The sequence below is a fragment of the Pteronotus mesoamericanus genome, unplaced genomic scaffold (genome assembly GCF_021234165.1).
Source record: "Pteronotus mesoamericanus isolate MK-2021 breed Mesoamerican mustached bat unplaced genomic scaffold, CSHL_Meso_final contig_20, whole genome shotgun sequence".
Lineage (NCBI taxonomy): Eukaryota > Metazoa > Chordata > Mammalia > Chiroptera > Mormoopidae > Pteronotus > Pteronotus mesoamericanus.
Window position 1 is genome coordinate 32,253,001 of NW_026555085.1, and position 19,401 is coordinate 32,272,401.

Sequence of the window (19,401 nt, forward strand, 5' to 3'; positions counted from 1 at the left end):
GAAAGGAACTCTCATTCGTTCACCTAACCTATGGCCCTACTTACACCTCCTTTCATTTTTCTCTCTCTTATTACAATAAAGGAAATATCCTTCCAGCTGAATCAAAGCCTTCCACCCATATGGGTGCTTTGGATGCCATTCCTTCTGGCCTGTTATACACCTGATAACCAACATTATCTCTTCAACTACAAAAGGATCCTGGTATTGAGAAAGGGAGGAGACACAGGCAGTGATATTTGGCAATCATTATCTCATTTCTCACAGTTTATGAAACATAAAACTCACTGGAGATAGAATATTGCTATTGGAAGAGCAGAGACTAAAATTTGAATTTCCTAATGCCTGGATCTGGTGGCATACACAATATCTCTCCCTAAATGCCTATAAAACTTACCAAGAACCAAACTAAGCTTCTGATATTCCCCCACCAAACCTGCTCCTCCTTCGGATATGTCTATCTCAGGTGATGATGGCTTCACCCTTCCTAAGTACTGAAGAATTTGGCCTTGCCTAAAAAGAGGTCTGACTTTTGCCCATGGTTCTGAGAATTAACCTATGTCATATCTGATAAGGAGCACCTTCATTTAGGGCATAGACTGGCCACATCCAACCTTAGGTGGTGGGACAGAAAGACTGACCCTGTGATTTAGGGTGGGAGGATTGGATCAGGTAGCATCAGTTGACCAGGAGGCTGGGATAACCATGTAGGCAATCAATAAATCAGAAATGCCTGAATAATAGCATCCCAACAAAAATTCTGAGCACCAAGGCTCGTGTGAGCTTCCCTGGCTGTCAATACTATGTGCATATTGTCAGAGCTCTATGCCCCAAAAGTAGCATGTCCTAAGGACAACAAAAGTTTTATATTTGGACTCCTCCCAGACTATGTCCTACACATTTCTTCTTTTAATTGATTTTAGCCAGTATCCTTTACCCGTAGTAAATGGCAACCATGAATTTAATTGCCTTCAGTGAGTTCTGTGAGTTCTTCTAGAGAATTATCAAACCCGAGGGTGGTTTTATGAACCCCTCAAAATTGCAGTTGTTTATCAAAGTGAGAAAAGTGTTCCCCAAACATTGTAGTTTGGCTAATTCCAGGTATGTTCCCAATTCCTCTGTCTCTCAGGCCTATCAGAAAATCCTGCTGTCTCTCTCTTCAAATAATAGGCAGAAATAAATTACTACGGTTACCATCATGTCTTGTCTAGGTTATTACAATAGCTTCCTAACAGATTGCATGTTTCTACCTTTACCCCCATAAAGACAAATCTCAAATCACTACTCAGGGATCCTTTTACAATGGCCTCTGATGCCCTACTAAATTTGGCAGCTCTAGTAACCTCTGACCATACCTGCAGCTACTCCAGCCTTCATTCACTCCACTCAGCTACACTAGTTTCCTCCCTTTGCTGTGAACATAGCAGACACTTTCCTGCCTAAGAGCTTGTCACTTACTCTTTTCTCCGACTGGAATGCTCTTCCTTACACAAATATTCATGGCTCCCTCTCTTCCTTCAAGTGTCTTCTCAAATACTGCCTTCTCAGCATTGCCGTCACTAAAATTTCACAACCCTCACACAATCCATTTTTTGTTTATTTTCTTCCTTTGCCCCCCTAACCCCATTCTGAATGCATGCTCCATGAGGGGAGGAGTTATCTTTTCTGTTAACTGCTGTTTCACCAGCACCTTGTACAGTATCTGAAACATAACAAGTACACAATAACTATATGAAAAATAAGTGAATGTTACATTGTTAAAAATGGATAGTCAAACTTTTACTCCTTGTTACTAGTGTATTTGTAAGGAACCATTTGCTTCACTTTTTTTTAATATACTACTTCTAAATAAATATCATCTAGAGAATCAGTTAAAACTTAATATAATCATGCAAAATGTAAAATCTGTAAATGAGAACTGAAGGTGACTTTGCATAAAAAGAAGACCAGTAAATTTTAGAATAATCTTCAGCACCTCTTTTGAGACAGATATTTGGGTCAATATGTGAAGATGTGTGGTTTTATTAATGGTTCTCAGTCATGATCTAAATCAGGAATCGGCAAACTACTGACTGCCTGCGTTTGCAAAGCTTTATTGGAACTTGGTCATGTCCTTTTTGTTTATGTATTGTCCGCAACTACTTCAGAGCTCCAAGAGGAGAGTTGAGGAGTTGAGTAGTTGAGTAGCCACAGAGACCACATGGACCTCTAACCTAAAATACTTACTATTTACCCTTAAAGAAAAGTTTGCTAAGCTCTGTTCTAGATAATTTAGGTTTACAGACAAGGCACCTCCACATTAACAGAACAAATTAACATAACTAGATTTAGTTTCTTTAAAAGGCCAAAAATGACTTTCAAAAACAAATTCAATAGCTGAAATTAGTAGCAAAACCACTAAAAAATGTCCTTTCAATGAGTACTGTTTTTCATGACATATCCAGGCAGGGAAAGGGAATTGGAAATACGTCTTGAATACAAGACATGTGCATTCTAAGAACTCCTAAAACTACAAAAAGTTACTGACCAGTTTTCTTCACATCACAAATTATATTCAATAAATGAACATTTTCATTTATTGAAATTTCTAAGATCACATTTTAAACAGTAACTTTAAAAAACTTATTAGCATATCATGTATTTCCTAACATAAAAAAGAATCAAGACTTATTTAAACAAGAAGAAATGTCTTGCATTAAAACGGACAAATGTTTTCCAAAGAGAAAATTTTAAGTGTATAAAAAAGGTGCAAAACTTTTTTAATATTAATATAAAATTAAGGAAAAAACTCATTGACAAAGATTAATTCAACAATTTAAAGACTATCATGTCAAATATAAAAGGATGCACAGACAAGAATTTTCATCAAAGTGTTGTTTATAAGAATGGGACAATTGCAAGCATCATAAATGTCCAAGTAATCACCACTAAAAGATTAAATAAATTGTTATCTCTTAAGGAAAGGCAATACAGACAAAACTGATGGATCTACATTATTCTGAAGAGATGCCTACAATATTTCAACGATTATCAAAAGCTACATAAAATATAATCACATTTGTGCAAAAGTACAACATGGAGGGTGTATGTATGGGTGAGGGGCACCTGCATGTACCTGACCACATAGAAAATGTCCAGATAAAACAATACAAGCAATAAGGTTAAGTGTGGTTATTACTTGGTGGTGCCATTAAAGGTGGTTTGTTTATTTTTTTGACATTTTTTCTTTTATTATTAAAACAGTGCTATTTTCATTTTTGGGGTGGTGGGAGGGAATCAAGACTTACCCAATTAAAAGAAGAAGTGCACAAATCACAGCAAACCCCAATGTGTACTTAAGTGCTGTTTTAATTTGCTAGATGTCAAGGGGGAAAAAGTATACCATTTAGTAAGATCTTTCAAATATAATAGTCTTGCTACAATATAACAGAATTTTCACATCAAATGTACACTTATATTCCCTGAGTAAAGTTTCCCTTGTTAAAAAAAAAAAACCTTAAAATTTAAAGGAAAACCATGTACCACATCTTAAGTATCTTTGCAAACTACACTAGATTTAAAATCTTTTCAATGGTTAGAACTTGTGAAAAGTAGTATACTTATAGCATAATTAATTTTCCAAAGGGCATCTTCAGTAAAATTAGAATATTTAACAAAATATTTCCCTAAACAGGAAGCAATCAGAATCTATAATGTCTCCACCCTGCTTAGAGGAATAATATACATGCATGCATATATTATATATAAAATATGTAATATATATTTATTTAAATAAAATATATTTTAAAACATATATAAACATATAGAGCATATTATCATACTGGGACTGTTCTAAAAAGTTTCCATATGTTAACTCATTTCATTCTCACAATAACCCTGAGACAGATGTTCTCACCCCTGCTTAGAGAAGCTGAGACCCAGAGAGGTTAAACAATTTGCCAGAGGTCACATTAGCAGGTAAGTGATTAAACAAGAACGTGAGACCAGGAACTCATGCCTCTAAAATCTGTGTTTTGCTTGGTACCCACAATGTAATGCAGATACAAATAAAAACTCAAAGCTGAACATTCTAAACATGGAAGGAAAGTTAATCTCAAAGTTAAATCAGTGAGAAAAAACTATTTGTTTCTCATCCTATTGAAATCTCTAACTTTTAAACTTTTAAAAGTTAAATCCACACTTCGTATGATAAAGTCTTATTCACAGAGGAGTTAAGACAGTCTTTAGGGGAAAAAAATCATGAAGTAAAGGTAAAGAAGATCTTAGATGAACCAAAGCGCTAGAGAAGATGCACTTTAGAAAAGTGAATTGAGAAAGCTTAGCTTATATCTCATTTTTAATGTTAAATTTGTATCCAAACACTTTATGTTACATGCATTAGGTTTTCAAATACAGAGTTGCATGGTATCTGCAAATAATAATTTTGACTTTCTTTATAAATTTTTAAACATGTTATTTTTTTTCCTCTAACAAATTACAGTGATTACCACTCTGGGAATCATTTAAAATATTGTTGATGTACTTGCCCCTGATGTACTTGCCCACCTCTTATTTTACTGGATCCCATCATGCTAATTAAGTACCATCTCTGACCACTTTCACACTAAAACAGCAGAGGTAAATAGCTAAGACAGAGGCTATATGGCCCTCAAAGACTGAAATACTACCTCACTTTTTACAGAAAAGTTTGCTGACCCCCGCTCTAAAACTGCTCTGTCTAAAACAATAATCACAAGTCACATACAGCTATTAAGCACTTGAAATATGGCTAATTCAACTGGGATGTGCTGTGAGTCAAAAATACACACCAATTTTAAAATAGTGTGAAAAAGAAATTTATCATTAATAACATGTTTTGACACTATCTAAAATAATAATACTTAGAATATATGACGTTAAAAATAAGGTATCATTAAAATAATTTCAACTGTTCCTGAGTATTTATTTAAATGTGGCTACTAAAACATTTAAAACTTCACATGTGGCTCAAAATGCATTTCTATTATCCCTTACTGATGTGGCTCAGTGGGTTGGGAGCCATCCAGCAAACTAAAAGGTCACCGGTTTGATACTTGGTCAGGGCACATGCCTACATTGTGTGCCAGGTCCCCCAGTTGGGGGCATGCAAGAGGCAACAGATAGATGTTTCTCTCCCACATTAATGTTTCTCTCTCTCCCTCCCTCCTTCCCCTTTCTCTGAAAATGAAATTTTAAAATATACTTGTATGTATATACACATACACAAATTTATTTATTTATTTCTATTAGACAACATTGCTCTAGAATAAATTCAGTCACATAATTTTTAAAAAAGGAGGAAATAATCATTCCCTCCTGTAAAATGAGACCTCTAAAATCATGACACTTACAGTGCATTTACCAGTATCATCATCATCCTTTTCTTCATAGTAGAAGTAGACAAAAGGGATCCAGAGGAACACACAGAATAATATAACAGAATATAAGGCTGTGGAAAGAAAATAATAAACTGAGTTCAACCAAATACATATGAACTGAAAAACTATATCTATATCTACACCTACATCTATATCTATATATATTCACAGAGCAAGTTCACTCCCCCATCTGATCCCTATACCCCATAAATATGTATATATGTAATATCCAAGTTAGCCTTTTCTGACCCCTGTCCCAAGAAATCAATAATATTATTAGATAACAAAGTATAATTCAAGTAAACTATGGAGCAGTTTTTAATAATGATAATCACAATAATTCTGCCAATAACACTTGTGGCAGCTAACACCTGAGTTCTTACTATGTACTCAACAACACAGGACTAAGAACTTCTTGTGAACTACCTATCTCACTCAAATGAACTTAAACTTTTATATTCCTTCCAACTTAAAATCGAGTATAGCTGACACAATTGTTACAGTTACCAGTCACTCAAGTTAAAGAAACAGCTATAATTATACCATCATTTTGATACAAATAATTTCCGTAATCTAAATTTCAAATATGTGCTGTTATGAAACTTATGTTACACAAATCAAGATAGAGGAAATTTAAGAAGTACAATAGGAGAGCAAAATTAGGTTCATAATTAACTAATACGAATTTACTATTTATCTATTTTAAAGTAATGTTGAATTTGAGATACTTTCAACCAGCTGCAAATCAAAATATTTCTTTTAATTTATATGGAACTTAAAATTTGAACAGCCAAAGACAGAGTGTATTTAACAGCATAAACAACTTTTTGAGACTTAACAAACCTACCTAAGAAACCTGCTTTTTGAATCTTCTGTATATTTAAATTTATCTGCATATACATAAGTTCATGGAAAATAGCAACGATATAATTATATAAACCAAACACAGGATAATCATTAAACTCCTTTGTAAAAGAAAGCATTTGTTAGTAATGTATAATAAAACCTCAATTACTTATTCTGTTGGAAGAAATAATTGTATGAGTTATAGAAATTTTAAACATAATCTTAATACTTGATAGCACTATACCTTATTTATCTGAAGGCCAGTTATAAAAAAGCCCTCACTAAATGCAACATAGCTAAAAAATTCAGAACAGAGACTTAAGTAACCAAAAGAAAGGCCTGAGTTCATTTATACTGATCAGAAAAATGTCTGTCAACATACTGAATTTTGTCACTACAGATATTTAGTGAAATTCGTGCAGTCTTTTAATGTTTTGAGAAATTAATAGAGAAATTCATTAAGGGTAGTGAATATTGGTGTTTCTACTACAGATCAGGGAGTAGTTAGTATTAATATTTCTATTACAAATCTAAGACCCAATGGAAATAAATATATTCAAAAAAGTAAACAAAATAACTATTCAAAAGCTTTAAAAAAATACATGTAAAAGGGACGGGACTATAAATTGCCCTAAATACCATGCCATTATTATAATTAAAAGAATCAAATAATCAGTATAGAATAGGAAAAACCCTTAATTAGCATAACAGAATTTGTGGTCTGATAGCCACATGCCAGAAACTTTGATAAACAAATGCAGTAAGGTTTGGGTTCAAGGTCAGTATGTCACTTATCTCTACTACTTGGTAGATTTGGCCTTGGGCTAGCTAAAGAGCCTAATAATTATTTTATAAACATTCCTACTATGCCTGTAATTAAGTGATAAATGATCTTATAGCTGTAGTGTAAGTTACAATCATACTCAGCATAGCAAGGTATAAAATTCCTATAATGCAATAAAATACAAATAACTCTTTTTAAAATGGACAAAGACAGATACTTCATCAGAGAAAATATACAAAATGGCAAAAAGCACATTTTAAAAGGTGCTCATCATTGTTAGTCATCAGGAAGATACAAACTAAAGCCACAATGAGATACTACAGACCCCAATGACGGCTAAAATTAAACTTATAATACCAAGTGTTAACAAGAATGTAAAACAACTGATATTTCTGTGTGTTTCACATCCGTTGGTCTTATATATCTGTAAATGAAAAAAGTGCTGCTACCACTACCAGGAAACAGATAAAAGTGTTTCTTTTCAAGTTCTACTTCAAACTACTAGCTATTTTTAAAGGAAAATTATTAACTCCAGCAGTGATGACACTCTCATATCCTGACACTTTATAAAGTATGCTCACTTATAACTATTTTTGTTACCATGTTTTTGTTACAAGTCTACTAGTAAGTAAAAGATAAAGTGACTATTTGGTTTAATTGTTTTGCTAACATCAAAGAAACATACTGAGAAAAAATTTTTAAACCTCATGACCACAGATGTTGACAAAAGTTATACTCATGGGAGCATTTGAGATCTGGCTCCCAGCATGTGTGGTCAGTTTGGCTTAAATAAACTTTTAAAAAATTCTCTAAAAAAATTAAACTCATAAAGCAAGTTCTTTTTCAAAACAATGTATCGCCCTGGCTGGTGTGGCTCAGTGGACTGAGTGCCTGCCTATGAACCAAAAGTTTGCCGGTTCCATTCCCAGTCAGGGGAACATGCCTGGTTACGGGCCTGATCCCCAGCTGGGGGCGTGTGAGAGGCAACCAAGAGATGTGTCTCTCACACATCAGTGTTTCTCTCTCTCTCTTTCTCCCTCCCTTTCCTACTTTCTAAAACTAAAATCTTTAAAAAAAAATTATCAAAAACTAGCATGAACAAGTAAACAAAGAGCCATAGAATAAAAGAACATGGTCAAAAACTGTCAAATAATGCAAGATAATTAGTACGATTTTTTAAATATACACAAACCAAATGGTCTACCTTTTAAACATTGTTTATCTTTATAATTCACATGAAAACTAACTTGGATGAATTAAGCTTTTGAATTTTACACATTCTTTATTCCTCCCAACAACTAATGAAATGAGAAACAAAGAATAATCCAGTCAAGATGGCAGCACAGGTAAATACAGTTCACCTCCTCACACAACCACATCAAAATTACAACTAAAATATAGAACGACCACCACTGAGAACCATTAGAAATCGAGCTGAATGGAAGACTGACAACTATGGAATTAAAGAAACTACATCCATCCACGACGGAAGGAGGGACAGAGATCCAGAATGGGCTGGTCCCACTTCTACGTGTAATGGATAAAAATTCAGATATCTCGGGAGAAAGGAGTCCCAGCCCCACACTAGGTACCCAAGCCTAGGATTCCAGTGCCAGGAAGATAAGTCCCCATAATTTCTGGCTACAAAAACCAGAGGAGATTGAGTTGGTAGACGAAAGTATTAGAGTCCCAAGCAGTAGCCCTTAAAAAACCTACACACAGACTTAAAAAGACTTACTCCCTTTGAGCTTCAGCACCAGAGCAGCAGCTTGAAAGGCAACAGTGGCATACTGGGAGAAACTGAAGTGTCTGGCATCGAGGCAAGTAGAGCCATTGCCCCTTTTCTAAACCCTCCCCCCACACAGCCACACAGCTGACAAGCCAGTGCCAATGTGAGACTCCATCAGCCTGGCTAACACTGACCGGTCTGGGAGATCCCCAGAGAGTCTGTCCCACCCAACTTACTGCCCCATCCAAGCTGCTTTTATATATGAATGGCTGGCCTTGGCTCATGCCTCACAACTTCCTAAATCCTATCAAACAAGCAACAGGTGGCCTCAGCGAGCCCCAGACCCAGCACTAGTAACAGCCAGCCTAGATTCACAGCTTGGCTTTGCCTGGGGATCTCCAAGCCCAGCACAAATAGCAGCCATCTCAGATTGCTTAATAGCCCAGGAAGCATGGCCCAGGCAAAATACAAATAGGGACTGCGCCACATGGGAAACTCCAGGGCCAGCACACCCAGTGGACAGCTACAGACCGCAACAGAGCACTACCACCCTGCTCGCACATAGGTGATCCTCCACAGAGGATGGAAGTTGGTGTTAAGTGGTCATAGCTAATCCATGCAGCTGACTGGCCTGGGTAAATCTCTCCTCTTGATCTGCCAACAGCATCCAAGGCTCAACTCCAAAAATAGGGTGCACTCAGCCCACATGAGGGATGTACCACAAGTACCCAGCTTGGGTGATAGGGGAGGCTCTAGCACTGGCCCCTATACGACATCTAGTACATTAGGCCACACTACCAAGACAGGGAGTCATAGCAGCTCTACCTAATACATGGAAGCAAACACAGGGAGGCTGCCAAATGAGGGCACAAAGAAACATGGCCCAAGTGAAAGAAGAGATCAAATGAAAGAACTCCAGAAAAAGACAGAACAAAATGGAGATAAGCAATCTATCACATGGCAAGTTCAAAACACTGTTTACAAGAATGCTTAAGGAACTTAGTGAGGACCTCAACAGCATAAAAAGATCCAGACCGAAACTAAGGATATACTCATTGAAATAAAGGACAATTGACAGGGAAACAACGGTAGAATGGATGAAGCTGAGAATCAAGTCAATGATCTGGAACATAAGGAAGCAAAAAACAACCAATCAGAACAAGAAGAAGAAAAAAGAATCCAAAAAACAAACATACAGTAAGGAGCTTTTGGGACAACTTCAAGTGTTCCAACATTCACATCATAGTGGTACCAGAAAAAGGGAAGAAGCAAGAAATTGGAAATCTATTTTTAAAAAAATAAAGAAAACTTCCCTAATTTGGTGATGGAAATACATGCAAGTCCAGGAAGCACAGAAAGTCCCAAGTAGGATGAATGCAAAGAGGCCCACTCCAAGACACGTCATAATTAAAATGACAAAGGTTAAAGAGAATCTTAAAAGCAGCAAGAGAAAAGAAGTTAGTTACCTACAGGAGAGTTCCCATAAAACTGTCAGCTGATTTCTCTAAAGAAACTTTGCAGGCTAGAAGGAGTTGGCAAGAAATATTCAAAGTAATGAAAAGCTGGGACCTACAGCCAAGATTACTCTGCCCAGCAAAGCTATCATTTAGAATCAAAGGGTAGACAAAGAGCTTCTCCGACAAGAAAAAACTAAAGGAGTTCATCATCACCAAACCATTATTGTATGTGATATTAAAAGGACTTAAGTAAGAAAAAGATCAAAACTATGAACAATAAAATGGCAATAAATATATATAACTGAATCTAAAAAACAAACTAAACAAACAAGAAGAACAGAGAGAGAATCATTGATACAGAGAGCATTTTGATGGCTGCCAGATGGGGGTGTGCGGGATGGAGGTGTGCGGGGATTAAAAAGTACAAATAGGTGGTTAGAGAATAGCCATGGGGATGTAAATTACAGTATAGGAAATGGAGTAGCCAAATAACCTATAGGAATGATCTATAGACATGGACAATGGTGTGGGGATTGCCAGAGGGAGTATGTGTTGCTGGGTGGAGGGAGGCAAAGGGAGAAAAACTGGGACAACTGTACTAGCATAATCAATAAATAATAATTTTTTAAAAAGAATAACACTCAATATTTGTGACAGTATAATTAATTCTTAAAAGGCTTTCTGTTTTAGAGGGTCAAAGTATAAAGATATTTTGGGAACTCTAAACGCCTTCTAAAATTATCCCATTTACTCAGCTGCAGAAATCTGGGTCAAGACTACGAAAGCGCATATCCAATACCCATTTTCCTTTCAGTTGGCATCCCCCATTTTGTCCCCTCCTCCTCTTGCTTCCTGCCTGAAACGGATACATTATAAACTCCAACCACCTTTTTGGATTCTGTAGTGACCTTAACATGGAAATCATGTACTAAAGATAAAAAACAGAGACGAAATGAGCTTAGGACCCTCACGATGCCATCATGCTGCCATACCAGCCCTGCACAGCCTACCTTCATACTTATTTTAAGTGAGACTAAAAAAACCACTATACTATTTAAGCCACGCATTGCTAATCTGTTAATAGCAGTCATGTATATTGCCTGAAACAGAATTTGGCAGGAACCCAAACATTCACTCCTGAGCTACCCTGAGCCCTTGGTGGTCCTGTCTGGGAGTAGTGAGTGTAATAGATCTCAATTAACTTTTGCTAATGAACATGGTAATCACGAAGTGCAAAGAATCCCCTGGTTTGAAGATACACTTCTCCTTGTCTTTACTGTGTAGTGTAGCAGCAACTCTGCTTCTCTTACTAATTTGCATAAGTCATTCCAGCCTATATGGTAACTAGTATTGCCTGTTCAGTCAATAGAAAAAAAAGGAGACAAAAATAGTCCAGTGGAAATCATACCTCCTCACTCATCCTCGCTGGAAGTACTTGCACAGTTATAAAGAATTCTAAACCAGCAGATTTCAGTTGCATGGTAAGAAGCAAAAGATTTGTGAGCAGTTTACGAGGAAACAATAGTATAAACTGCCATGCTCACTTAGTTATCAGTAATGTGCACAGGTTAGGAGAGGAAGAGAAATATAAAGTGGTCACTGGTCCACAGTATTCTCTAAAATATAGAAAGTGCACTTCTCAATTCATTGTATGATGCTAGTAGAGTCCTGACAGTCAAACCTGACAAGATAAAGGAAAAGTACACAATAGTCTCACCTATGATTTCACATTTAAAAGAATTCAAAACAAGACAGCAGCAAATCAAGTCCAGCAAAATATTTAAAAACAAACTCAAGCCCTGCCAGCTGTGGCTCAGTCGGTTGTGCTTTGGTCGGTAAATCAAAAGGTCACTGGTTTGATTCCTGATCAGAGCACATGCCTAAGTTTCAGCTTCAGTCTCCACTACAGGTGTGTATGAGAAGCAACCAATCAAAGTTTCTCTCACACTGTTTCTCACTCTTTCTCCCTCCCTTCCCCTCTCTTTAAAAATAACTAACTAAATAAATAAATAAGTGACCGACCCAGAATGCCAATGACCAATCTGTTTATATCCTAGGAATGCGAAGCTCATTTAAGAATAATCTATCCATGCAATACATCCATTAAAATACTTTAAAAAACAAGCAAAACCTCACATAATTCTCCCCTGATAAAATATATTGAACTTAACGAATATCTACTGAATATGCTCTAGGTATCATTCTAGGGGTCATGTATATGATTAAATCCCTATTCTCATAGGCCTACTTCTAGAGGGAAAAGAAGTCAGCTTTCTGCAAGCCAAGAAGAGGGCCCACACCAAAAATGAACCCGCTGGCACCTTGATCTTGTACTTTCCAGTCTCCAGAACTATGAGAAATAAACATCTATTTTTTGAGACACCTAGTCTATCGTATTTTGTTGTAGCAGCCTCAGATAAAACAGACATTGTAGTGGAGGTACAGCAGTATCCCACTGAGGAATTAATTTGCATTTCCCTAATGATTAACAATGGTGAACATCTTTTTATATGCTTATGAGCAATTTCTATATCTTATTGGTGAAATGTCTATTTAAATATTTTGCTCATTTTTAAATTGTGTAATTAATGGCTGGTAAGAATTGTTTTTATGTTCTGACTACAAACCCATTTTTTTCTCTTTTAAAGCATTATTGAGATAAAATTTATGTGATATACAAATCACCACTTAAAATATAAAATTCAATTGTTTTTTAGTATGTTCAGAGTTGTATAACCATCCCCATAATCTAATTTTAGAACATTTTTGCCACTTTAAAAAGAAACCTGTACCATTATAGTCATCCTCCTACACCTCCCCGACCTAAGCAGCCACTAATTAATCTACCTCTGTCTCCATAAATTTGCCTGTTAGGACATTATTTATCAATGGGATCATAAAATGTGTTGTATTTGAGAAAGACTACAAAATATTTTCTGTGGCTTATATCCATTTTTCTAATTTAAATTGTATTTTAATGTTTATGCTATTACAGTTGTCCCAATCTTTCCCCTGTGCCCCCTCCCACCCAGACCCCCCCACTCCCTCAGGCAATCCCCACACCACTGTTCCTGTCCATAGGTCGTGAGTATATCTTCCTTGGCTACTCTATCCCTATGCTGTACCTTACATTCCCATGGCTATTCTGTAGCCCTCAATTTGTACTTCTTAATACCTTCACCTTTTCTAGCCATTCCCCAGAGGGCCTCCATCTGGCAAACATCAAAGTGTTCTATCTATGGTTCTGTTTCTTTTCTGCTTGTTTTTCAGATTTATTATTGATATGTATTTACTGCCATTTTACTGTTCATATTCTTGATCTTCTTATTAAAGAATACCCTTTAACATTTCATATAATACTGGTTTGGTGTTAATGAACTCCTTTAGCTTTATCTTGTCTGAGAAGCTCTTTTTCTGTCCTTCGATTCTAAATGACAGCTTTGCTAAGTACAGTAATCTTGGTTTAGAGGTCATTGTTTGTTATGACCTTGGATATTTCTTGTCAATCTCTTCCATCCTGCAAAATTTCTGCTGAGAAGTCAGTTGACAGTCTTACGGGAGCTCCCTTTTAGATAACTAACTACTTTTCCCTTGCTGCTTTTAGGATTCTCTCTTTGTATTTTACCTTTAGCATTTTAATTATGATGTGTCTTGGTGTTTGTCGGCTTCTTTGCATCCATCTTGTCTGGGATTCTCTGCACTTCCTGGACTTGTATGTTTATTTCCTTCACCAAGTTACATAAATCTTCTTTCATTTTTTTTTCCAAAAAGTTTTCCAATTTCTTGCTCTTTCACTTCTCCTTCCAGCACCCCCATTATGTGAATGCTGGTACACCTGAAGTTGTCCTAGAGGCTCCTTACACTATCCTCATTTTTTGGATTCTTTTTTCCTCTTGCTGTTCTATTTTGCTTCCTTATTCCAAATTGCTGATATGATTCTCAGCTTCACCCTGTAAATTGTTCATTTCAATTAGTGTATCCTTCATTTCCAACTGGTTCTTTTTAATGGTTTCCATGTCCTGTTTTATGCTGTTGAAGTTCTCTCTGAATTGACCTGCTCTTCCCCTAAGTTCATTGGGCATCCTTATAACTGTTATTGTGAACTCTGTCTCTAGTAGATTGCTTGTCTCCATTTTGTTTAGTTCTTTTTATGAAGTTTGTTCTGTCTTTTCACTTGGGCGATGTTCTTTGCCTCCTCATTTTGGCAGCATCCCTGTGTCTGCGTCTATGTATTAGGTAGAGCAGCTACAACACCCTGGCTTGGTAGAGTGGCCTAATGTGGCAGGTGTCCTGTAGGGTCTTCTTGTAGTTGAGCCTTGATTGCTGTTGGCAGGTCAACGGGAGGGATTTACCCACATCAGTCAGCTGAAAGGACTGCTGTGATCACTGACCACCATCCTCCAACCACCATGGAAGATCAGCTGTGCAGGGGCCCACTCCATAGAGCAATACTTCCTTTAGCAGGGATCTGGTGGCCACTGAGACTTCTCCTTGAGTGTGGACAAGGTTGCCTGTGGTGCTCTGATGTGATCTGCAGCTGTCCACTGGATATGTAAGTTCTGGGGCCTTTTGGGAGGTGTAGGCCATGGTCAGTCACCACCTGTGTTCTGTCTGGAGCCACAGAGCATAAGATACAAAGCAGTCTGCAGTTGGCTCCTACCTGTGCTAGGCGTGAAGGTGCCAAATAACTGAGGCACACCAGTCAAGGCCTCCTCCAGATTTGTATGTGCCAGACATGGGTGTGGGACCAGCCTGTTTTATATCTCTGCCCCTCCTACCATTCTCAGTGTAGTTTCTTCTTTAATTGAAAAATTAAAGTAATTGTAGGACTTCTATTCAGCTCAGTATCTGACAGTTCTGAATAATGGTTGTTTTGTAGTTTAGTTGTAATTTTGATGTGGTTGTGCAATGAGGTGAGCTGTTGACCTATGCTGCCATCTTCACCAGAAGTCTCTTAATATTCATTTTTAAATTATGTCTTTCTTTTAAGGGACAATAATTTTAATTTTGATAAAGTATAATTTATCAAGTTTTCTATTATCAATAATGCTTTTGATGTCATATCTAATACCTCTTTTTCTATGTCAACGTCATGAAGGTATGTCTTTCAACTTCTATAAGTTTTATACTTTTATAGTTTAACTCTATGACTGATTTTTGAGTAAATTTTTTATTTGATATCAATGTTGTTTTTGTTGTTTTTGCAGCATGTGGTTATCCAACTTACTCACAATTTTTTATGAAAATGAATTGAATTAAATTGAATGGCCACAGGTGCTTAAAAATCAATTGATCATTAATGTAAGGATCTATTTTTGGTCTCTTAATTCTATGCCTCTTTATACCAAATCCATTTACAATATTAGTGTCTTATTTACTGTGTTGTTTATTAAGTTTAAAATTCCAAAAGTATCATTTTCTCATGTTATTCTTTTTCAAAACTGTTTTTGGCTACTCTGGATCCTCTGTATTTCTACATCAATTTTAGGATCTACTTGTGAATTTCTTAAAAATAAACAAATAAAAGACTGTGGGTCAATTTGATGGAAAACTGCCATAACTGCCAACTTTACAATATTCTAATCCACTAACATGAAATAAATCTTTATTTAGATCCTCTTTAATTTTTGTCAATGGTTTATAGTTTTCAGTCTATAAGTCCTTCACTTTTTTGTTAAATATAATCTCAGATTTTTTTTTTTACTTTTGATGCTTTGTGAATGGAATTGTTTCAATTCATTTTATTTGCATTGTCAGTTTCTAATTTTTATACTGATCTAGTATCCCGTGTCCCTGCTAAACCTGCTTATTGGTTCCTGCCTTTATATAATTCCTTAAGATTTTCCACCTACCAGATCTCATGTCAGTTGAGAAAATAAGTCTTAATATTTCCCCTCCAGTTCGAATGCCTTCATTTATTTTTGAACTTACTGCACTGGCCAGACCTCATTACGATGTTGAACACATTAGTAAAAAGACATTCTTGCCTTGTTCCTAATTTTAGAGGAGATGTATTCAGTGTTTCACCACCAAACAGTGTTAGCAATAGGTTATTCATAGATGATCTTTCTCAGATAAAGGAAGTTCCCTTCTGTAACTAGACGATTTAAGATTCTATCGGTAACGGATACTGAATTTTGTGAAAATAGATGATTTTTCAAATCTATTGAGATAATCATGTGGTTTTTGTCTTTTATTCTATTAATGTGGTATGTTACATGGATTGATTTTTGGATAGTAAACCAATCTTGCATTCTGAGGACAAATTCCACTTTGTCATGGTATATAATATGTGATGCTAAATTAGTTTCCTAAAATTTTGTTAAGGACTGTGTCTCTATGTTCATGAGGGTTAATAGCTCATAGTCTCCTTTTCTTGTGATATCTTTGTCTGATATTGATGTCAGAATAATAATTGCCTCCAGAATGAGCTGGGAAATGTTCCCTCCTCTTTCTGTAAAGAATTTTCATATGTAAAGGGTTTATAAAGTATTGGTATAATTTGTTTAAATATATAATAGAATTCAGCAGTGAAAACATCTGGTTATGGTGTTTTCTTTGTGAGAAGATTTTAAATAAATACTTAAATTGTTTACTTGCTACAGGGCTATTTCTTCATGAGTCAGTTTTGGTAATTTGTATCTTTCTAAGAATTTGTCCATTTCATTTAACTGTTTCATCTGTTGATATAAAAGTTCTTCATAAAATTCCTTTATAATGCTTTTAATTTCTATAACATTGGTGGTAATGCCCCTTCTTTCATTCCTCATTTTGATAATTTGCATCTTCCCTCTCTCCCTCCTGGCTCCCCTTGTTCCTCTCCCTTCCACTGCCTCTCTTTCCCCTCCCCTCCCTCTTCCCCTTCTCTCTCCCATCTTCCTTTTCCCTCCTTCCCTTCCCTCTCTCCTTTTTTTCCCTCCTCTTTGCCCCTGTCCCCTCTTTCCCTCCTCATTCCTCTCCCTTTCTATCAAGCTAAAGTATTTACCAATTTTATTATTTTTCAAAGACTCTACTTTTCAGTTAATTGATTTTTGCTATTGTTTTTGTTTATTTCATTGATTTCTGCTTTAACCATTATTTTCCTTAGTCTGCTCATTTAGAGTTCAGTTTCTTTTTCTGGTTTCCTAAAGTATAAGTTTACAAACTTGAGACTTCTTTTCTAATAGAGGAATTTAAAGCTGCAAATTATCCTCTAAGCACTGCTTTAGCTGCATCTCATAAATTTTGAGGTGCTGCATTTTAATTTTTAATCAGTTCAGAATACAATCAAGTGTGGGGTGGTTGAGGCACGTGTGGTAAGGGGTTAGGTAATACACCTCGTCTAAAATACTACAGACTACCACTGTCCTTACCAGTTTTCAAGTATAAACACTTCTCAGACCATTGTATACCTCTGGTTGATTTCCAAAATACTAAGTTGTTCTTTTGTCAATTTTGTCATGCTTTGGGGGAAAGATCTATCAACCTTCTTACTTGGCCATGTAAAAAATCACACCCCCAGATCACACAATCTTAACAACATGGAAGTAGTACTTATAAGAAGAGACATGAGAGAACTTCCTTTCTCTCTGTTCTTTGCCACAAACAAAAGGAACAAGAAGGCAGCCATCTGCACACCAGGAAACATAGGTTTCTCAGTCCCTTGATCTTAGACTCGCCAGCCTCCAGAACTGAAACTAAGACAGTCATGAGAATTAGTCAAATTTGGGATAAATTTTAAAAATCAAACACAAGAAAATTCCCTGCCATATTTGATACAAAATGTGAAATAAAGACTCATGATGACTCCCAAGGTCTTTGGCCTGAGCAACTTTATGCTTCTAGTTGCTATTCACTGAAACAAGTAAATGTATACAGTGTAATAGATTGAGGGTCAGTTGTTTTGGAAATGTTAGATTTGAAATGTCTTTAACTTCTTGGTAGAAGCTGCCAAATTGACAATTGGACGCAATAATATTATGTTCAAAAAGTGTCTACACAAAGATTCAAATCAGGGAGTTTGACATATAGATAGTGTTTAGAATCAAGCAACAATATAATATCTCGAAGGAACTAAGATAGAGAATAGCTCCAAGGGTTGAATCCTGGAGCACATAAACATTAAAGAGGTCAGGAAGAAGACAAGCAGCAGCAAAGGCACTCAAAAAGCACAACCAGTAATGTAATAAAGAAAATCAAGGGCACCTAGAATGTTAAGTAAAGTTTATGATAGTCATTTGACAAATTAGTAGCTTACAGATAGAATGTACAAGTCGTACTAGCTACAAGTTCAAGAAAGCACTTGTTTTCTTAATATCTCCCCTTGGAAACAAATTCTTAGGCCACTAAGTCTCAAGGAGTCATTATCTAGAGAATCAAGAATCTCTTGAGCAAATCTAAGCAGAAACCACTTAGAAAACGCCCCCTGTGGTTAAGAATGTTCTTTTAGAAAGAAGTAGAGGATGGGCGCAAAAGTTATTAAGATGATCACTCAGTAAGTTATGTAATGTTTAGGTGTATACCTGAAACTAATATGCCAACTGTAATTGAAAAATAAAAAAATTATTTATAAAAAAAGGGGGAGGGGTAGAGAAAGCAGGATAGGACACAACTGTTAGCTTATCAAAAAGAACTTTACAGACCTAAATCAAGAAGCAAGCCCCAAAGTTAGTCCCAATCTCTCTACCTTGCCTAAAAAAGAATGAAATATATCAAAGATATTTTGAAGACAATAAAGACTCAAAAAGATGTAAATTTAATGAGATGCCAGATTAATTCCTTCAATATTTTAATTTTCCCATATACTGCACTGAAAAAATTTATTTCTCTTGCTCTTTTAGCTGATTTGAAGTAAAACAGCAGCACATAGCACCTATTTAGCACAGTCCACACATTTCACACCCTAACACTCTGTGAAGTAGGTATTACTCTATTGCCATTTCACAGGTGAAGAAATCACAGAGAAGTTAAATGACTTCACTGTCCCCATGGTACTCTTCTCAAATTAAATACTAGGAGGTTGTAAACCTTAAATTCAAAATACATAGTAAACATTTCATGTACAATTTTTGAACAATCAGCCAATAGGGAGTGAGGAGGAAGAGGTGCTCAAAAGGTCTGGCATAGAAATAAATATGCATACACTTTGATGCATAATAATCTGGGATTGTTTGAATAATAGCACCCATAAAATGGAAAACAATATGACAGAGT

The 19,401-nt window shown here is 36.0% G+C and overlaps 1 protein-coding gene across 1 annotated transcript in view; it reads right to left on the reverse strand.

The window, feature by feature from the left end:
* Positions 1-19,401, reverse strand: part of LMBRD1 (LMBR1 domain containing 1) — a 110,404-nt gene that overhangs the window by 71,150 nt on the left and 19,853 nt on the right. The window contains exons 4-5 of the mRNA XM_054569552.1: positions 5,367-5,464; positions 3,285-3,352 (exon numbers count right to left, since the gene is read on the reverse strand). Of these exons, the coding sequence (XP_054425527.1) occupies positions 3,285-3,352; positions 5,367-5,464 (166 nt within the window). The remainder of the gene's footprint in view (positions 1-3,284; positions 3,353-5,366; positions 5,465-19,401) is intronic.